This window comes from Natrix helvetica, assembly GCF_964273705.1.
Source record: "Natrix helvetica genome assembly, chromosome: 6".
In the NCBI taxonomy this organism is placed as follows: Eukaryota; Metazoa; Chordata; class Lepidosauria; order Squamata; family Natricidae; genus Natrix; species Natrix helvetica.
In genome coordinates, this window is record NC_138553.1 from 81,375,431 (window position 1) to 81,389,372 (window position 13,942).

Here is a 13,942-nt window from a genome sequence, read left to right on the forward strand (position 1 = left end):
TTTTATCTGAGCTGAAAGATCAAAAGACGATCCCATTATTTATTTGACGGCAAGCAGATGGCACCCGGCTAAGACTAACCCGTCACTCAAACGATTGCATATTCTTGTAAGAATCAATACTGTTGCATTTATTGTCATGTGTTTTGGGCAAGACACTTCTTGTATTAACCGTTCAGCCATATCCGCAGCGACTGAGAGCAGCAAAAAGCAAGGTTTTAAACCTAGGTAGGAAAAAAACCAAAGCTACATCTTCAGATTACCGTATTTTTCAGAGTATAAAACACACCATTTTCCCACCAAAAAGAGGCTGAAAATCTAGGTGCGTCTTATACACTGAATACAGCATTTTTGGCCTCCTGAAACCCCGCCCCCTTTGCAAAAATGGCCGTGCATAGCCTTTAGGAGGCTTCCAGGGTGTTCCTGGGGGCTGAGGGCGCAAACAAAGTGAAAAACAGGTCTTTTTTTTTGCCCCCTGGTCCCCAGGAGCACTCTATAAGCCTCCTATGCATGCCATTTTTGTAAAAAAATGGGCTCGTTTTTGTGAAAAATGGACCGGTTTCTTTGCTTGTTTTTGCGACCCCCCAAGCCCCCAGGAGCACTTTACAAGCCTCCTAAAGGCTATTCATGCCCTTTTTTTTGACAAAAAATGGGCCCATTTTGGGGAGGTCTGCAGAGTGCAAAAACTTTTCTTTTTTAATTTGCCTCTTCAAAATCTTGGTGCATCTTATAGACCGAAAAATACGGTAGGTGAAACCTGGCTCAAAAATGGGAACTGTGTGAGAAGGACCTTGGAGTCCTATTGGACGATCACATAAACATGAGCCAGCAGCCAAAAAAGGTAATACGATCCTTATGTCAGGGTCCCACGTAACACCCGCAATGGAAGAAGACTTGAGTTTCCTCAAAGTTCCATTTTATGAGAGATGTCCTATTGGCACATCTGGGAAAACCCCAATCTGAAAGCTTCCAGGTTTTCCCCACCCAAAAGAAAGTCCGAGCCCTTTCCCCTGCACCCACATGTCCATCCCATGGCCCAAACAGGCACCGTCCCAACTGGAGACGCCTCCCAGTCACGCCATCGCAGCTGCAGGGCAAGACGTCCTTGACTCTCTGAGAAAGGAATGTCATTTTGACTATATATCTCCCATACTCCATATAACCCCCCCTCTCCCAATTCCCCACAGGCATTGAATGTGGCAGGCCTGAAGGCTTCCTGGCTTGGCACCTGGGTTGCGCATATATTACCCGTAACGCTGTTTTACATCATCAGTTGCAATGCACAGCTGGGGACCCAAGCAGCACAGAAAGTTTTGATTTATTAAGGGTTGTCACAGATAACTGGCAATCTAATGAATTTCCTTGGGCTGGAAGGGACCCTTGGAGGTCTTCTAGTCCAACCCTCGGCCCAAGGCATGAGTCCTTATACCAGTGATGGCGAACCTTTTTGCAAACACGTGCCAAAATTATGTGCATGTGTGTGATAGCAAGCATGTGCGTGTCCAACACCCACCCACAATGTAATGCGCCCCCCCACCTGTGCATGCATGTGCAACCATGTGCATGTGTTCATGACACCCTCCGTGCATGCGTGCAAGACCCCCCGCATGCATGCATGACTCCACACATGCACGCACAACCACACGCATGCACTCATGACCCCGCGCATGCATGCATGACTCCAAGCATGCGCTCATGACCCCACGAATGCGCTCATGACCCCACGCACGCACACATGACCCCAGGCATGCGCTCATGACCCCAGGCATGCACTCATGACCCCAGGCATGCGCTCATGACCCCAGACATGCGCTCATGACCCAGGTGCATGCATGCATGACTCCAAGCATGCGCTCAGGACCTCGCAAATGCACTCACAACCCCACACACGCACTCATGACCCCAGGCATGCGCTCATGACCCCAGGCATGCACTCATGACCCCGCGCATGCATGCATGATCCTCCCCACATGGGGGGGAGTTTCCCCCCCCCCCGCAGGCTTTAGGAAAGCTTCCATAGCCTGGAAAGGGTGAAAAATGGGTCAAAATGGGCCAACCGGAAGTTCAGAAACGGATTGTTTCCAAGCTTCCAGTTGGCCCATTGGGCTCATTTTTTGCCCTCCCCCTGAAGCCTCCGCCAGGCCTCCGGAAGGCCAAAAAGCAGCTGGCCGGTGTGCACATGCGCACCGGACCTGATGGCTCACGCCCCTGCAGCTGTGGCTCCACATGGCACCTGTGGCATGCATGTGATAGGTTCGCCGTCACGGACTTATACCATCCAGACCAAACGACTGTCCAATCCTTTTTTTGAAAACCTCCAGCGATGAAGTACCCACAACTCCATTTTCATTCCCCACTATTCTGTCAGAGCTGAAGAAGCTTCTTGGATGAGAAGTGAAACGTCTTCAAAGAAAAAAACAAACAAGAAAGTCCAGTTGCCTCCTGGAAAAAAAAATCACCTTTGGGACCAATACAGGAAAGGTTCCCCACCCCCACCCCCACCCCCGCCTTCCCTTCTTCTGCAGTAGAAAAACTGGAGGGAGTTAAATGGCCTTGATCCAGCTAAAATTAGTAATATTTAATTGAAAACAAGGGAACACATTAATTGAAACTAATTTAATTAGCAGAGATACTCACAGGGAGAAACAGCACAAAAGGACTTTTGCAGGCAAGGATGGTGTTTCCTTGTTTATCATGTTTAGCTTGATTCATTTCATTTCATTAATTTTATATCGTTTTTAACTAGAACCAGTTTTCTTGTTTTATTTTTAATACTGAATGATGACAATGGTCACCAGCCTCGGAAAATTGAAATAAACTAATTATGGCAGCGTGCGGTTGATTTTAGCTGAAGGAGAATATAAATAATTCATACCATTAAAAAAAAAAAGGATTGCAAAACTTTTATAAATGAACGTAAGAAGAATCTTGCTATCCTAATTCCAGTGAACCTGAAGCTTAATTAATAGCGTACAACTAAAGAATTACACAGCGACAAAGCCAAATAATAACAGAAGTACTTTGGAGGGCAATAGTGAATAGTATTTGTATTAGATTAGATTTTGATTTTAACCCATGTTCAATCAGTGGAATTATATTCTAAGAAGCTGCAGAATGTGCCACCCTGATTAAATCATGTCACGCAGTGAAACTTCAGGGACAAGAGCTGAAATTCTGTGCCTTATTGGTAAATTGAAAGATAACAAATCACCAGGCCTAGATGATGATAAATTATGAAAAATAAAAAAGGAAAAATCTCTGTATCAGCCACTGGCTGTTCCTGGTTGAGTAACAGGTCTCAAAATAAGATTTATTCGCATTCTCTTGCCACTGTAGTTAAGAAACTGAGGACCTTGGAAGACATGAATATATTGAATATCTTAATGCATCTTTTTCTCAAAATATCTTCTTCTTCTTCTTCTTCTTCTTCTTCTTCTTCTTCTTCTTCTTCTTCTTCTTCTTCTTCTTCTTCTTCTCCTCCTTCTCCTTCTCCTCCTCCTCCTCCTCCTCCTCCTCCTCCTCCTCCTCCTCCTCTTCCTCTTCCTCCTCCTCCTCCGAATGAAGAAATAAACAGCAAGACTAAGTGGAGATTCTCTACCAATGGAAGAATCAATAAAGGTGAATATTTGTAGCTCAGAGTTGGCAGGAGGGGTCCTTGGTGCTCTCTGAGCTTGGTTGGTTTCTTGCAGATGTTTCATTACCCAACTAGGTAACATCATCAGTGCTACAGGAGGGAGGTTTGCGAGGAGGAGAAGGAGGAGGAGGTGGAGGAGGAAGACTGTGGGGACTTTGATTCTCTTTGAGCTTGGTGGTTGCAGACAATTTATTACCCAAACTAGGTAACATCACCAGTGATGTATCAGTGACGGAGGATGTTAGTTTGGGTAACGAAACAAGAAAGCAAACTAAGCTCAGAGAACACCGAGGGTCTCCAGATAAAAATGAGCTTCTCAAAGCTTTTGGACGTACCAACCTCGTTATCAAGACCATCAAAGAGTTGTCCTTAAGTGCGAGGAGCAAGAACGAGACACTCATAGCTGCTGCGGTGATGGAAATAGATCTTTCTAAACTGAAGATGCATCCACGGCCACAACAAACACAATATCAGGGCAAACAACTATCAAGAGACACGCCTTGTACCAAAAGGTTTTCCGTCTCAAAATCAACCTCGATGTTGAGGCAGTGATGAAATTCAAAATTTTAAACTATTGATTCTGTGGGCGTGGCTTGGTGGGCATGGCAGGGGAAGGATACTGCAAAATCTCAATTGCCACCCCATTCTGGGGCCAGCCAGAGGTGGTATTTGTCGGTTCTCCGAACTACTCAAAATTTCCGCTACCGGGTCTCCGAACTACTCGAAATTTCCACTTCTGGTTCTCCAAACTACTCAAAATTTCCGCTACTGGTTCTCCAAACTACTCAAATTTTCTGCTACCGGTTCTCCGAACTACTCTAAATTTCCGCTACTGGTTCTCCAAACTACTCAAAATTTCCGCTACCGGTTCTCCAAACTACTCAAAATTTCCGCTACCGGTTCTCCAAACTACTCAAAATTTCCGCTACCCAATCTCCAGAACGTATCAGAACCTGCTGGATTTCACCCCTGGCATTTTCCTAGTTTGACTGCTTAGAAAATAAATGCCTGCGGTTATGGGGGACCGGTTCAAGGAAAATATCAACCTTTGCAAAAAAAGAAAAAATTCCACATTAGGAATTATTAAGGGGAAGAAGAAGAAGAAAAAAAAGAACACAGTAGATTGTGCATGGAAACCTTCTGTCAAGAGTGCAAGACAGCTGTGAAAAAGGCAAAATTGCATTTTAGGCCCCATTAGGCAAGGCGCTGCAAATAAAAGTGACTAATGTAATAATGTCCGAAAGGAAAGCTGCGTTTCCCCGATTGCGGCAAAAACGAATGTGCGATGGGAGTAATCTGTTAAGGCTGATGGCAGAATTCCTGCGTTAATCTTTAAGGCAAGAAAAGACCTGGTTACTTTTTAATACAGTCATCATTGCAAACCTCCCTGTGTTGCAAACACCCCCTTCTCCTCCTGCCCTCCTCTTCCCCCTCTCCCCCTACTTCTCCTCCTCCTCTCTCCCTCCTCCTCCTGTTCTGACTGAGGCTTCCCAAGAGCATGAAGCAAACTCTTTGTCTCGACAGAAACCACTTTCATTAATTGACTGTGAATTCTGCTCCTTCACATCCAGCAAAGTCTTTCAAGGGAGGATTTACAGTCACAGACCTTCTCTGGCTTGGAGAGCTGCCAGGCCGATCTCTGCAGAACTTGGCCAGGAGTCTCAGAATGTCATGTACCAATTAAGCAAACTAATTGCCTCCTGCAAACTCCACTCCCCTTTCACTCCTCTTTTATTTCCTTTTGGAGGGGCCATTCATCGTTCACCTGTGGCCTTACTCCCGAGTCGACCCCTGTTCTTTAGCTGTTCCCTTCATCTGGCAACTCTGTGCATGCACACACTGGGAACAGGCTCCAGCTGTTCTTCTGCCTCACTGATGTCTGACTATATGTATTATCATTTACTATCAATATATCTGTTATTTTTCTGTTTTCTTTTGTAAAATGAAATGCCTGTATTCAAAATACTTGAAGGTTCCCCTTGCACATATGTATTAGTCGTTCCCGACTCTAGGGGGCAATGCTCATCTCCGTTTCAAAGCCAAAGAGCCAGCGCTGTCTGAAGACGTCTCCGTGGTCATGTGGCCAGCATGACTCAATGTCGAAGACACACGAAACATTGTTACCTTCCCACCAAAGGTGGTTCCTATTTTTCTACTTGCATTTTTTACCTGCTTTCGAACTGCTAGGTTGGCAGAAGCTGGGACTCACTCCCTTTCAGAATTTGAACCGCCGAACTGCCGACCTTTCTGATTGACAAGCTCAGCGTCTTAGCCACTGAGCCACCTTCAGAATACTTATATATAAAACTAAAAAAACTTGACTTAAAAAAAGGGCCTCCCTGCAAATTCTCAACTCACCTGTAGGTGGCACCTTTCTTCTCACCGTGAGGTTCACCTGCCCGTTCCGAGCTGCGTTATGCATGAGGTCAATCACGTAGCGGTGAGTTTTGCCAGCCACGGGGATGCCGTCCACGTAAACCAATTCGTCGCCAGGATGCAGGCGCCCATCTCTGTCAGCTGAGCCCATCGCAATGACGGCCCCGATCAGAATCTAAGTCCGAAGACACAAGGGGTGCGAGAAATGGAAATACAAAATCAGACGACAAATTTCTGAGAATTCTGAAATGAGTAGATATAATTTTCCTTTTGTCCAATCCAGATTTTGTGTGTTTGTGCATGTAGGTTTGTGATAGGATTCATAGCGGGCGCTGCTCATCTCCGTTTCAAAGCCGAAGAGCCAGCGCTGTCCGAAGACGTCTCCGTGGTCATGGGGCCGGTGTGACTCAACGCCGAAGGCGCATGGAACGCTGTTTCCTTCCCACCAAAGGTGGTTCCTATTTTTCTACTTGCATTTTTACGTGCTTTTGAACTGCTAGGTTGGCGGAAGCTGGGACAAGTAACAGGAGCTCATTCCATTACACGGCGCTAGGGATTCGAACTACCAAACTACGAACCTTTCTGATTGACAACAGAGTCTTAACCACTGAGCCACCGCGTCCCTAAACCCTTTTAAAGGATGGATTTAAAATTCAAAAATATAAACTCTCAGGCAATTTAGTCTGTAAGTATATAGGAGACCGGGAAAACTGTGTTTTCCCCAAAATAACACAGGGTCTTATTTTCTTTTGACCCTTGAAATAAGCGCTTGGCCGTATTTTCGGGGAGGTCTTATTATTTTTGAGGTGCAGGAGGTGGCGAGCGTGGTCACTTCATGGCTGCTGCTGTGTTGCAATATTTTCGGGGAGGGCTTATTTTCAGGGGAGGCTTTATTTTAGCACATGCGCTCAAAAGCCCGATTGGGTTTATTACCCAGGGAGGTCTTATTTTCGGGGAAACAGGGTAGAGTTTTGTAGGGCAAAGCTATTTTGGTTTTTAAAAAGGATTTATTTGGTACCGGTAACCTATGGCCCATGCCCTAGCTGGAGAAATTGCTTTCTCCAGAAGTCGTGTTTTAGCAGAAATTGTGGTTGTGGTGTGTGAACTCCGGAAGGCTGCGTGACAAGATAATTGCAATTGCCTGCTCCTGTAGGGCTTGCTTCTCTCGATTTTAATCTGATAATACATTTCATGTTGTAAAACGTTGATTAGACACTCGGGCTATTAAAGAACGTTTCCGCTTCCCGCAGATGAGAAATAAATGTTGTGTGTGAATTGTGTTGTTATCTTTTGACATCTCATTTAATTGGAGAACCTGGCTTTTGACTTGCTCCTCTGCTGCAAAAGTTGGGGGAAGGGGGCTGGCACAGTTGATAATGGACTATTGTAATGGGGGAACTGGGGATCTAAGGACCTTCCCTGTAACACGATTAAATAAATGAAGCAAAGGAAAGCAAAAGAAGAGAATATTTGTCGCTCGGAGTTGAATTGTGAGGTCCTTGGTGCTCTCTGAGCATGGTGTGGTTTTCTTGAGGATGTTTCATGACCCAACTATTCAATGTCATCAGTGCTAGAAGGGAGTGGGGTTTGCAGAGAGGAGGAGGAAGGAGGAGGAGGAGGAGGAGGACTGAGTGGTCCTTGTTACTCTCTGAGCTTGATTCTTGCAGATGTTTCATGAACCAACTAGATAATGTCATCAATCCTAGAAGGGAGTGGGGTTTGTGGAGAGGAGAAGGAGGAGGAGAAGGAGAGGAGGAGGAGAAAGAGGAGAGGAGAAGGAGGAGGATTAGATGACTATGCGGTCTATGGTACTCTCTGAGCTTGATTCTTGCAGATGTTTCATGACCCAACTAGATGATGTCATCAGTGCTAGAAGGGAGTGGGGTTTGTGGAGAGGAGGAGGCGGTGGAGAAGGAGATGGAGGAGGAGAAGGAAGAGGACAACGAGATGACTATGCAGTCCATAGTACTCTCTGAACTTGATTCTCACAGACGTTTCATGACCCATCTAGGTAATGTCATCAGTGGTAGAAGGAAGTGGGTTTTGTGGAATGGAGGAGGACAGGGGTGGCCACAACTGCTGGTTCGCTCATGTGCATGCGCTCGGGCTTGATGTGTGCTGCGCACACATGCGCAGTGCAATAAAAATTGTTCTGCGCATGCACAGAAGCGAAAAAGAAGATAGCGGTACCTATGGCGCCACCTGGAGAACCAGTTTGGGGAGGGGGGAGAAGGCCTGGGTCACTGCCGGCTTCAGCGCAACCCTTGGGGTGATTGCACAGCCAATATTTACCGTATACACTTCGGCTGTTGTGAACAAAAATCACCTTTGACCGAAAAGTCAGCTCAACCGAGAGCGTGAACGAAATGAGGAATGCTTTCCAATGGAGTCATCCTTCACCTGATGAAGCATTGACAGACATCATAAGGGAAGCATAGACGTGTGCATAAATCAATCAGTGGTGAAGGCACACCATTAGTCCTGCTTCTTGGATGCTGAGCAGCAATATTAGATTACTTCGTAGGCAAATATGTTAGCGCTGTCATTTAAGAGCCTTAATCACACCCTAAAGAAGGAGGCTAGTTTTCCAGTGAAAATATACACCTTTTTTAAACCATCCCACCAAAATTCCTTGATGAACAACTGACTTTGGTTGAGAATCCCATCCTAAGGTGTTCTCTACATCAGGGGTGTCCAAACTTGGCAACTTTAAGACTTGTGGACTTCAACTCCCAGAATTCCCCAGCCAGCAGAGCTGGCTGGGGAATTCTGGGAGTTGAAGTCCACAAGTCTTAAAGTTGCCAAGTTTGGACACCCCTGCTCTACATAAAACAATGGTTTCCCCATTATTTTTAAAGTCTACGTATGGTTTTCTTCCACGCTGAAGGATCCCATGCGCCCTTGAAAAGAAAACTATAAAATAAAAAGAAAAGAAAGGTGTTCTTTTACTCTTTGTCACCCAGGATAAAGAGGAACCTCAGAGCGTAGCGAATATAAAAGACAAACAGAGAGTAGTGGAGAAGACATCAGCTCCACACAACTGTCCCCCCCTCCCCTTTTTTTGAATGATATACATCAGTATGTAGGAGATGACCAGGCTGAGCGTCAAAGGAGGGGTCAAACATGTCATACATCACGAATCTCTGCACCACCACAAGAGATCCCCGCAGCCTTGAACCTGTCTGAAACGGAGCATTCAGAGGCTGAAAAGGCAAGGCGCAGAGGCCAAAATGGCAACCCAGAACAGCTGCTACCTTTTCTGAACAGTTCCATGCTGTACTCACTGGAGCGCCCTCCGTCAATCAGCCGTGTTTTTGATGCTGTGCATCAGCCCAAACGCGCCTGCGCTCACAACCAGAGAACCTGTTGCTAAAGTTCACCTCTAGGAACAGCTGATTAGAGGTATTCCGGGACGCCGATCCACCCGCCAATCAGCTGCTCGTGCTGAATCAGGCTGCGATAATGTGCTGAAGCTGACCAGGCTGTTTGCTAAGGATGCAAGCCGGATGAATACCGATAGGTGCTGGTAGGCAGAGGCAGAATATTTTTTTTTCTTGTTTTCCTCCCCAAAAACTAAGGTGTGACTCAGGAGTGGGTTCTGGCAGGCAATGAACACGCATATCCAGGGCGGTTGAAATGGTTCTGCGCATGCGCAGAATCAAAAAACAAGATGGCGGTGTCATAGGCACCACCCGGAGAACCGGTTTACGGGCGTGGCAGGCCTGAGTTGCTGCTGGTTCCAGTGACCCAAGCTGCCAAACCACTACCGTTCAGCCGAATCAATCCGAACCAGTAGTAACCCACCACTGGTGCGTCTTATACTCCATTGCGTCTTATACTCTGAAAAATATGGGTATTTCTGACAGATACCAGTGACGTGCGGTGAGGATTATGGCTGGTAAGGCACTGACCCAGTGGTGGGTTTCAATTTTTTTTAGACTTGTGGACTTCAACTCCCAGAATTCCACAGCCAGGCATGCTCAGTTCCGATTTAAAGCGACAGCATTTGGTTTTTCTCCTTTGCGAAAGAAGATTCCTTCTTTCTTTCTCTTCTCCCTTCCCCTCCTTCCTCCCTCTCTCCCTCCCTCCCCCCTCTCTCAAACACACACACACACACACACACACACACACGTTGGATTGACTACACACACTTTCCCCCAGCCCCGGAAGGATCCAGTCCAGCTTCACTGATTACAGGTTTGAAAAGGCAACGTGGCTCTGCCTGCAATCAAACTACACTTTGAAGTTTGAAGTTTGAATTCCTCCCCCTCCCTCCGACAAACACGTACCTTTTCCAGCTGTTTCAGAAAGGATTTCAACTCTGCTCTTGCCTCGGGTCCTCTGAAGAAGCCCCGCCCAAATGAGCGCCCTTTACTATGAGGCAGGAGAACTGCGTGCCTCACCTACGTCAGGAATTTTTAGGCTTTTAACCCTTGCTTAACTCTGCTCGAGTGATCATAAAAGGCCTAAAGTCAGACTAGAGGAGGCATGCAGTTCTCCTGCCTCATAGTAGAGGGCGCTTTTTTAGAGGCTTTTTTTAACAGTTAAGCAGAGTCATCCACGGTGAGGCAGCAACTAGCTCAGCTTTTTCCTTTTACATTTTTTTTCTTTTCATGATGAGAGCGGTGAGGCTGTGCCTCCCTGCCTCCCCTGACTGCATGTCACTGACAGATACAGATACCAACTGCACAGAGTTGTCAAGAACCTACTTACCGGTTGTCCCGGTTCATCCCCTCCAAGAATTCTGAAGCCAAATCCCGATTCCATCCTCCAAAGATGAACATCCAAATCCTTGTAATCGGAACCTGCTTTGAGATAACAGTTGATTGAGAGTTGATTTCTGCTTTGTAGGTGAACTTATGAAAAAAAAAAGGCTCTACTGCTCTAAGGAATGAGTGACAGCTTCCAAAGGACTTTTCAAAATTAATTTTTCAAGTGGCCCAGCCTTAGTGCGTATATTAAGGCCACACCTGTATCCAGTTTTGGTCAAAGCAACAAAAATGTTGAGCCTTTGAGAAAAAGTGCGAAGAAGGACAACTAAGACGATTAAAGGCCTGGAGGCTAAATCATATGAAGAACGGTTGCAGGAATTGGAGAGGGCCAGTCTAGAGAAAAGGACTAGGGGGTGACATGATAGAAGTACTCCAGTATTTGAGGGGCTGCCACAAAGAAGAGGGTGTGTGTGTCAGCCTATTCTCCAACAATCATCCATCGTTAAAAATAAAAGACACCACAGCAGATTAAAAACACGAACAGATAAAATCATGGCGTTGAGATTTTTGCAACTATCAAATCATAGCAGCGGCAACACTGCCATGGAGGCAGTTGATAATTTTATACAACCTATCCATGTGGTTTTTCTATTTTATTAAAATAAATGGTTGCACAGATTCCCAGAGACACATTCTGTCAGGCGGATGGCCATGTAAATTTGATTAATACCCCGTTTTCCTGAAAATAAGACCTCCCTGGATAATAAGCCTGATTGGGCTTTTGAGCGCATGCACTGAAATAAGCCCTCCCCTAAAACATTTAACCGCAAATATACAATACAATAGCAGAGTTGGAAGGGACCTTGGAGGTCTTCTAGTCCAACCCCCTGCCTAGGCAGGAAACCTTATACCATTCCAGACAAATGGCTATCCAACATCTTCTTAAAGACTTCCAGCGTTGGGGCATTCACAACTTCTGGAGGCAACTTCTGTTCCACTGATTCATTGTTCTAACTGTCAGGAAATTTCTCCTCAGTTCTAAGTTGCTTCTCTCCTTGATTAGTTTCCACCCATTGCTTCTTATTCTACCCTCAGGTGCCTTGGAGAATAGTTTGACTCCATCTTCTTTTTTGGCAACCCCTGAGATATTGGAAGACTGCTATCATGTCTCCCCTAGTCCTTTCTCTTAAGCTAGACATACCCAGTGCCTACAACCATTCTTCATATGTTTTGGTCTCCAGTCCCCCTAATCCTCTTTGTTGCTCTTCTCTGCACTCTTTCTAGAGTCTCCACATCTTTTTTACATCGTGGCGACCAAAACTGAATGCCGTATTCCAAGTGTGGCCTTCCCAAGGCCTTATAAAGTGGTATTAACCCTTCACGTGATCTTGATTCTATCCCTCTGTTGATGCAGCCTAGAACTATGTTGGCTTTTTTGGCAGCTGCTGCACACGGCTGGCTCATATTTAAATGGTTGTCCACTAGGACTCCAAGATCCCTTTCACAGTTACTACTGTTGAGCAAGGTACCACCTATACTGTACCTGTGCATTTCATTTTTGTTGCCTAAATGTAGAACCTTACTCTTTTCACCATTGAATTTCATTTTATTAGATAGTGCCCAATGTTCAAGTTTGTCAAGATCCTTCTGTATCTTTAGCCTGTCTTCTGGAGTGTTGGCTATTCCTGCCAGCTTGGTGTCATCTGCAATAGAAGGCCAAGCGCTTTTTTCAGGGGTCAAAAGAAAATAAGACTCTGTCTTATTTTCAGGGGAACATGGTAAATAGAACAAAGCAAGTAAATCACTTTCAGGTCACCATTAAAACTCTTCGACATTAAAATAATTGTATTCTATGTTTAGAAAACGTTGAGAGTTTAGCACACCTTTAAATATTTAAATCTACTGGTAAATTAACCCTAAAAACAAAGCAAAACGCAGTTAAAGCTAACACCTACAGCCCAAATACGAATATAAATCTCTCTCGAATTTGTTGACAGTTACATCCCTTATAAATTACATGTTTACATTATGAGACACATGGACCTCACACCTGTAATAACCTGGGAAATAGATTCGGAATGCAGTGGATTAAAATAGTCAAATGGAGTAAAATGCAATGGATTGGAATGAAATATAAAGGAATTAAGAATAATGTCCTATATATCCTAAACCATCAGACAAACACATTCTAAATTTGGTGCACCCGTCAAGTGAGAAAGACAAATGCGATGGAATGTGGGCATTTGTTAGAAACTTGATCGATGGAAACAGTTTTCTATGTAAATATGAATATATGCTGGATGAAGTAATAGGTGAGTTGGTTTGCATACGTAATGAATCTATCCTCAAACAAGAGACAACAGGGGCCATAAATCCTAGGAAATAAAGGAGAATATTTGTGGCTCATTGTTGCTTGGTGCTCTCTGAGCTTGGTGGGTTTCTGGCAGACGTTTCAAGACTCAACTAGGTAACATCATCAGTTCAGAGATTCATTTATCTTATTTATGATGGTTGCAGTGTCCGGGGGTCGCGTGATCCCCTTTTACAACCTTCTGACAAGCAAAGTCAAGGGGGAAGTGAGATTCACTTAACAACCGTATTACTAGCTTCATAACTGCAGTGGTTCACTTAACAACTTTGGGGAGAGAAGTCGTAAAACTGGATTACAGATTAGCAGTGTTGGAAGGGACCTTGTAGGTCATCTAGCCCAACCCCCCACCCAAGTAGGAGACCCTACACCCTTTCTGACAGATGCCAGTCCAGTCTCTTCTTGAAAGCTTCCAGTGATGAAGCTCCCACAACTTCCGAAGGCAACCTCTGTCCCATTGAATATAGAACTGCAGTGTTGGAAGGGACCTTGTAGGTCATCTAGTCCAACCCTCCACTCAAGCAGGAGACCCTACAGCATTTCTAACTAAATGGACCTTCTTGGTGTAGTTCAGTTGAAACACACAAAAGATGAGTTACATGAGATGGATGGCCATTGGCTACTCAGGGTTTCCAGTGGCTCTGAGCTGAGATTTAGCAAGGCTAAAATCTTGTCACAAAAGGGAGAAAGAATGGATAGCACAAGGAAGCGAAAATAATACTTGCCCGAAGTATCCATTCGTACACCAGTCCTGGGAGGTGCTTGTTCTGAACGAGAAAACAGGGAGATAAAAACAAAATGTACATTTCTCCAGACATTGAAATATACAATATTATTGTCTGCCTTGGTACTAAA

The 13,942-nt window shown here is 45.1% G+C and overlaps 1 protein-coding gene across 8 annotated transcripts in view; it reads right to left on the minus strand.

Moving 5' to 3' along the window:
- The window catches only part of MAGI2 (membrane associated guanylate kinase, WW and PDZ domain containing 2), a 498,445-nt gene that overhangs the window by 34,834 nt on the left and 449,669 nt on the right, over positions 1-13,942 (minus strand). For 4 of the 8 annotated variants that reach the window (XM_081957507.1, XM_081957512.1, XM_081957511.1 and 1 more), the window contains 3 exons: positions 13,813-13,854; positions 10,721-10,812; positions 5,990-6,182 (listed from right to left, as the gene is read on the minus strand). In XM_081957507.1, coding sequence (XP_081813633.1) covers positions 5,990-6,182; positions 10,721-10,812; positions 13,813-13,854 — 327 coding nt within the window. Of the gene's footprint in view, positions 1-5,989; positions 6,183-10,720; positions 10,816-13,812; positions 13,855-13,942 lie in introns of all 8 variants that reach the window. The other 4 variants (XM_081957510.1, XM_081957508.1, XM_081957513.1 and 1 more) reach the window with 2 other exon arrangements.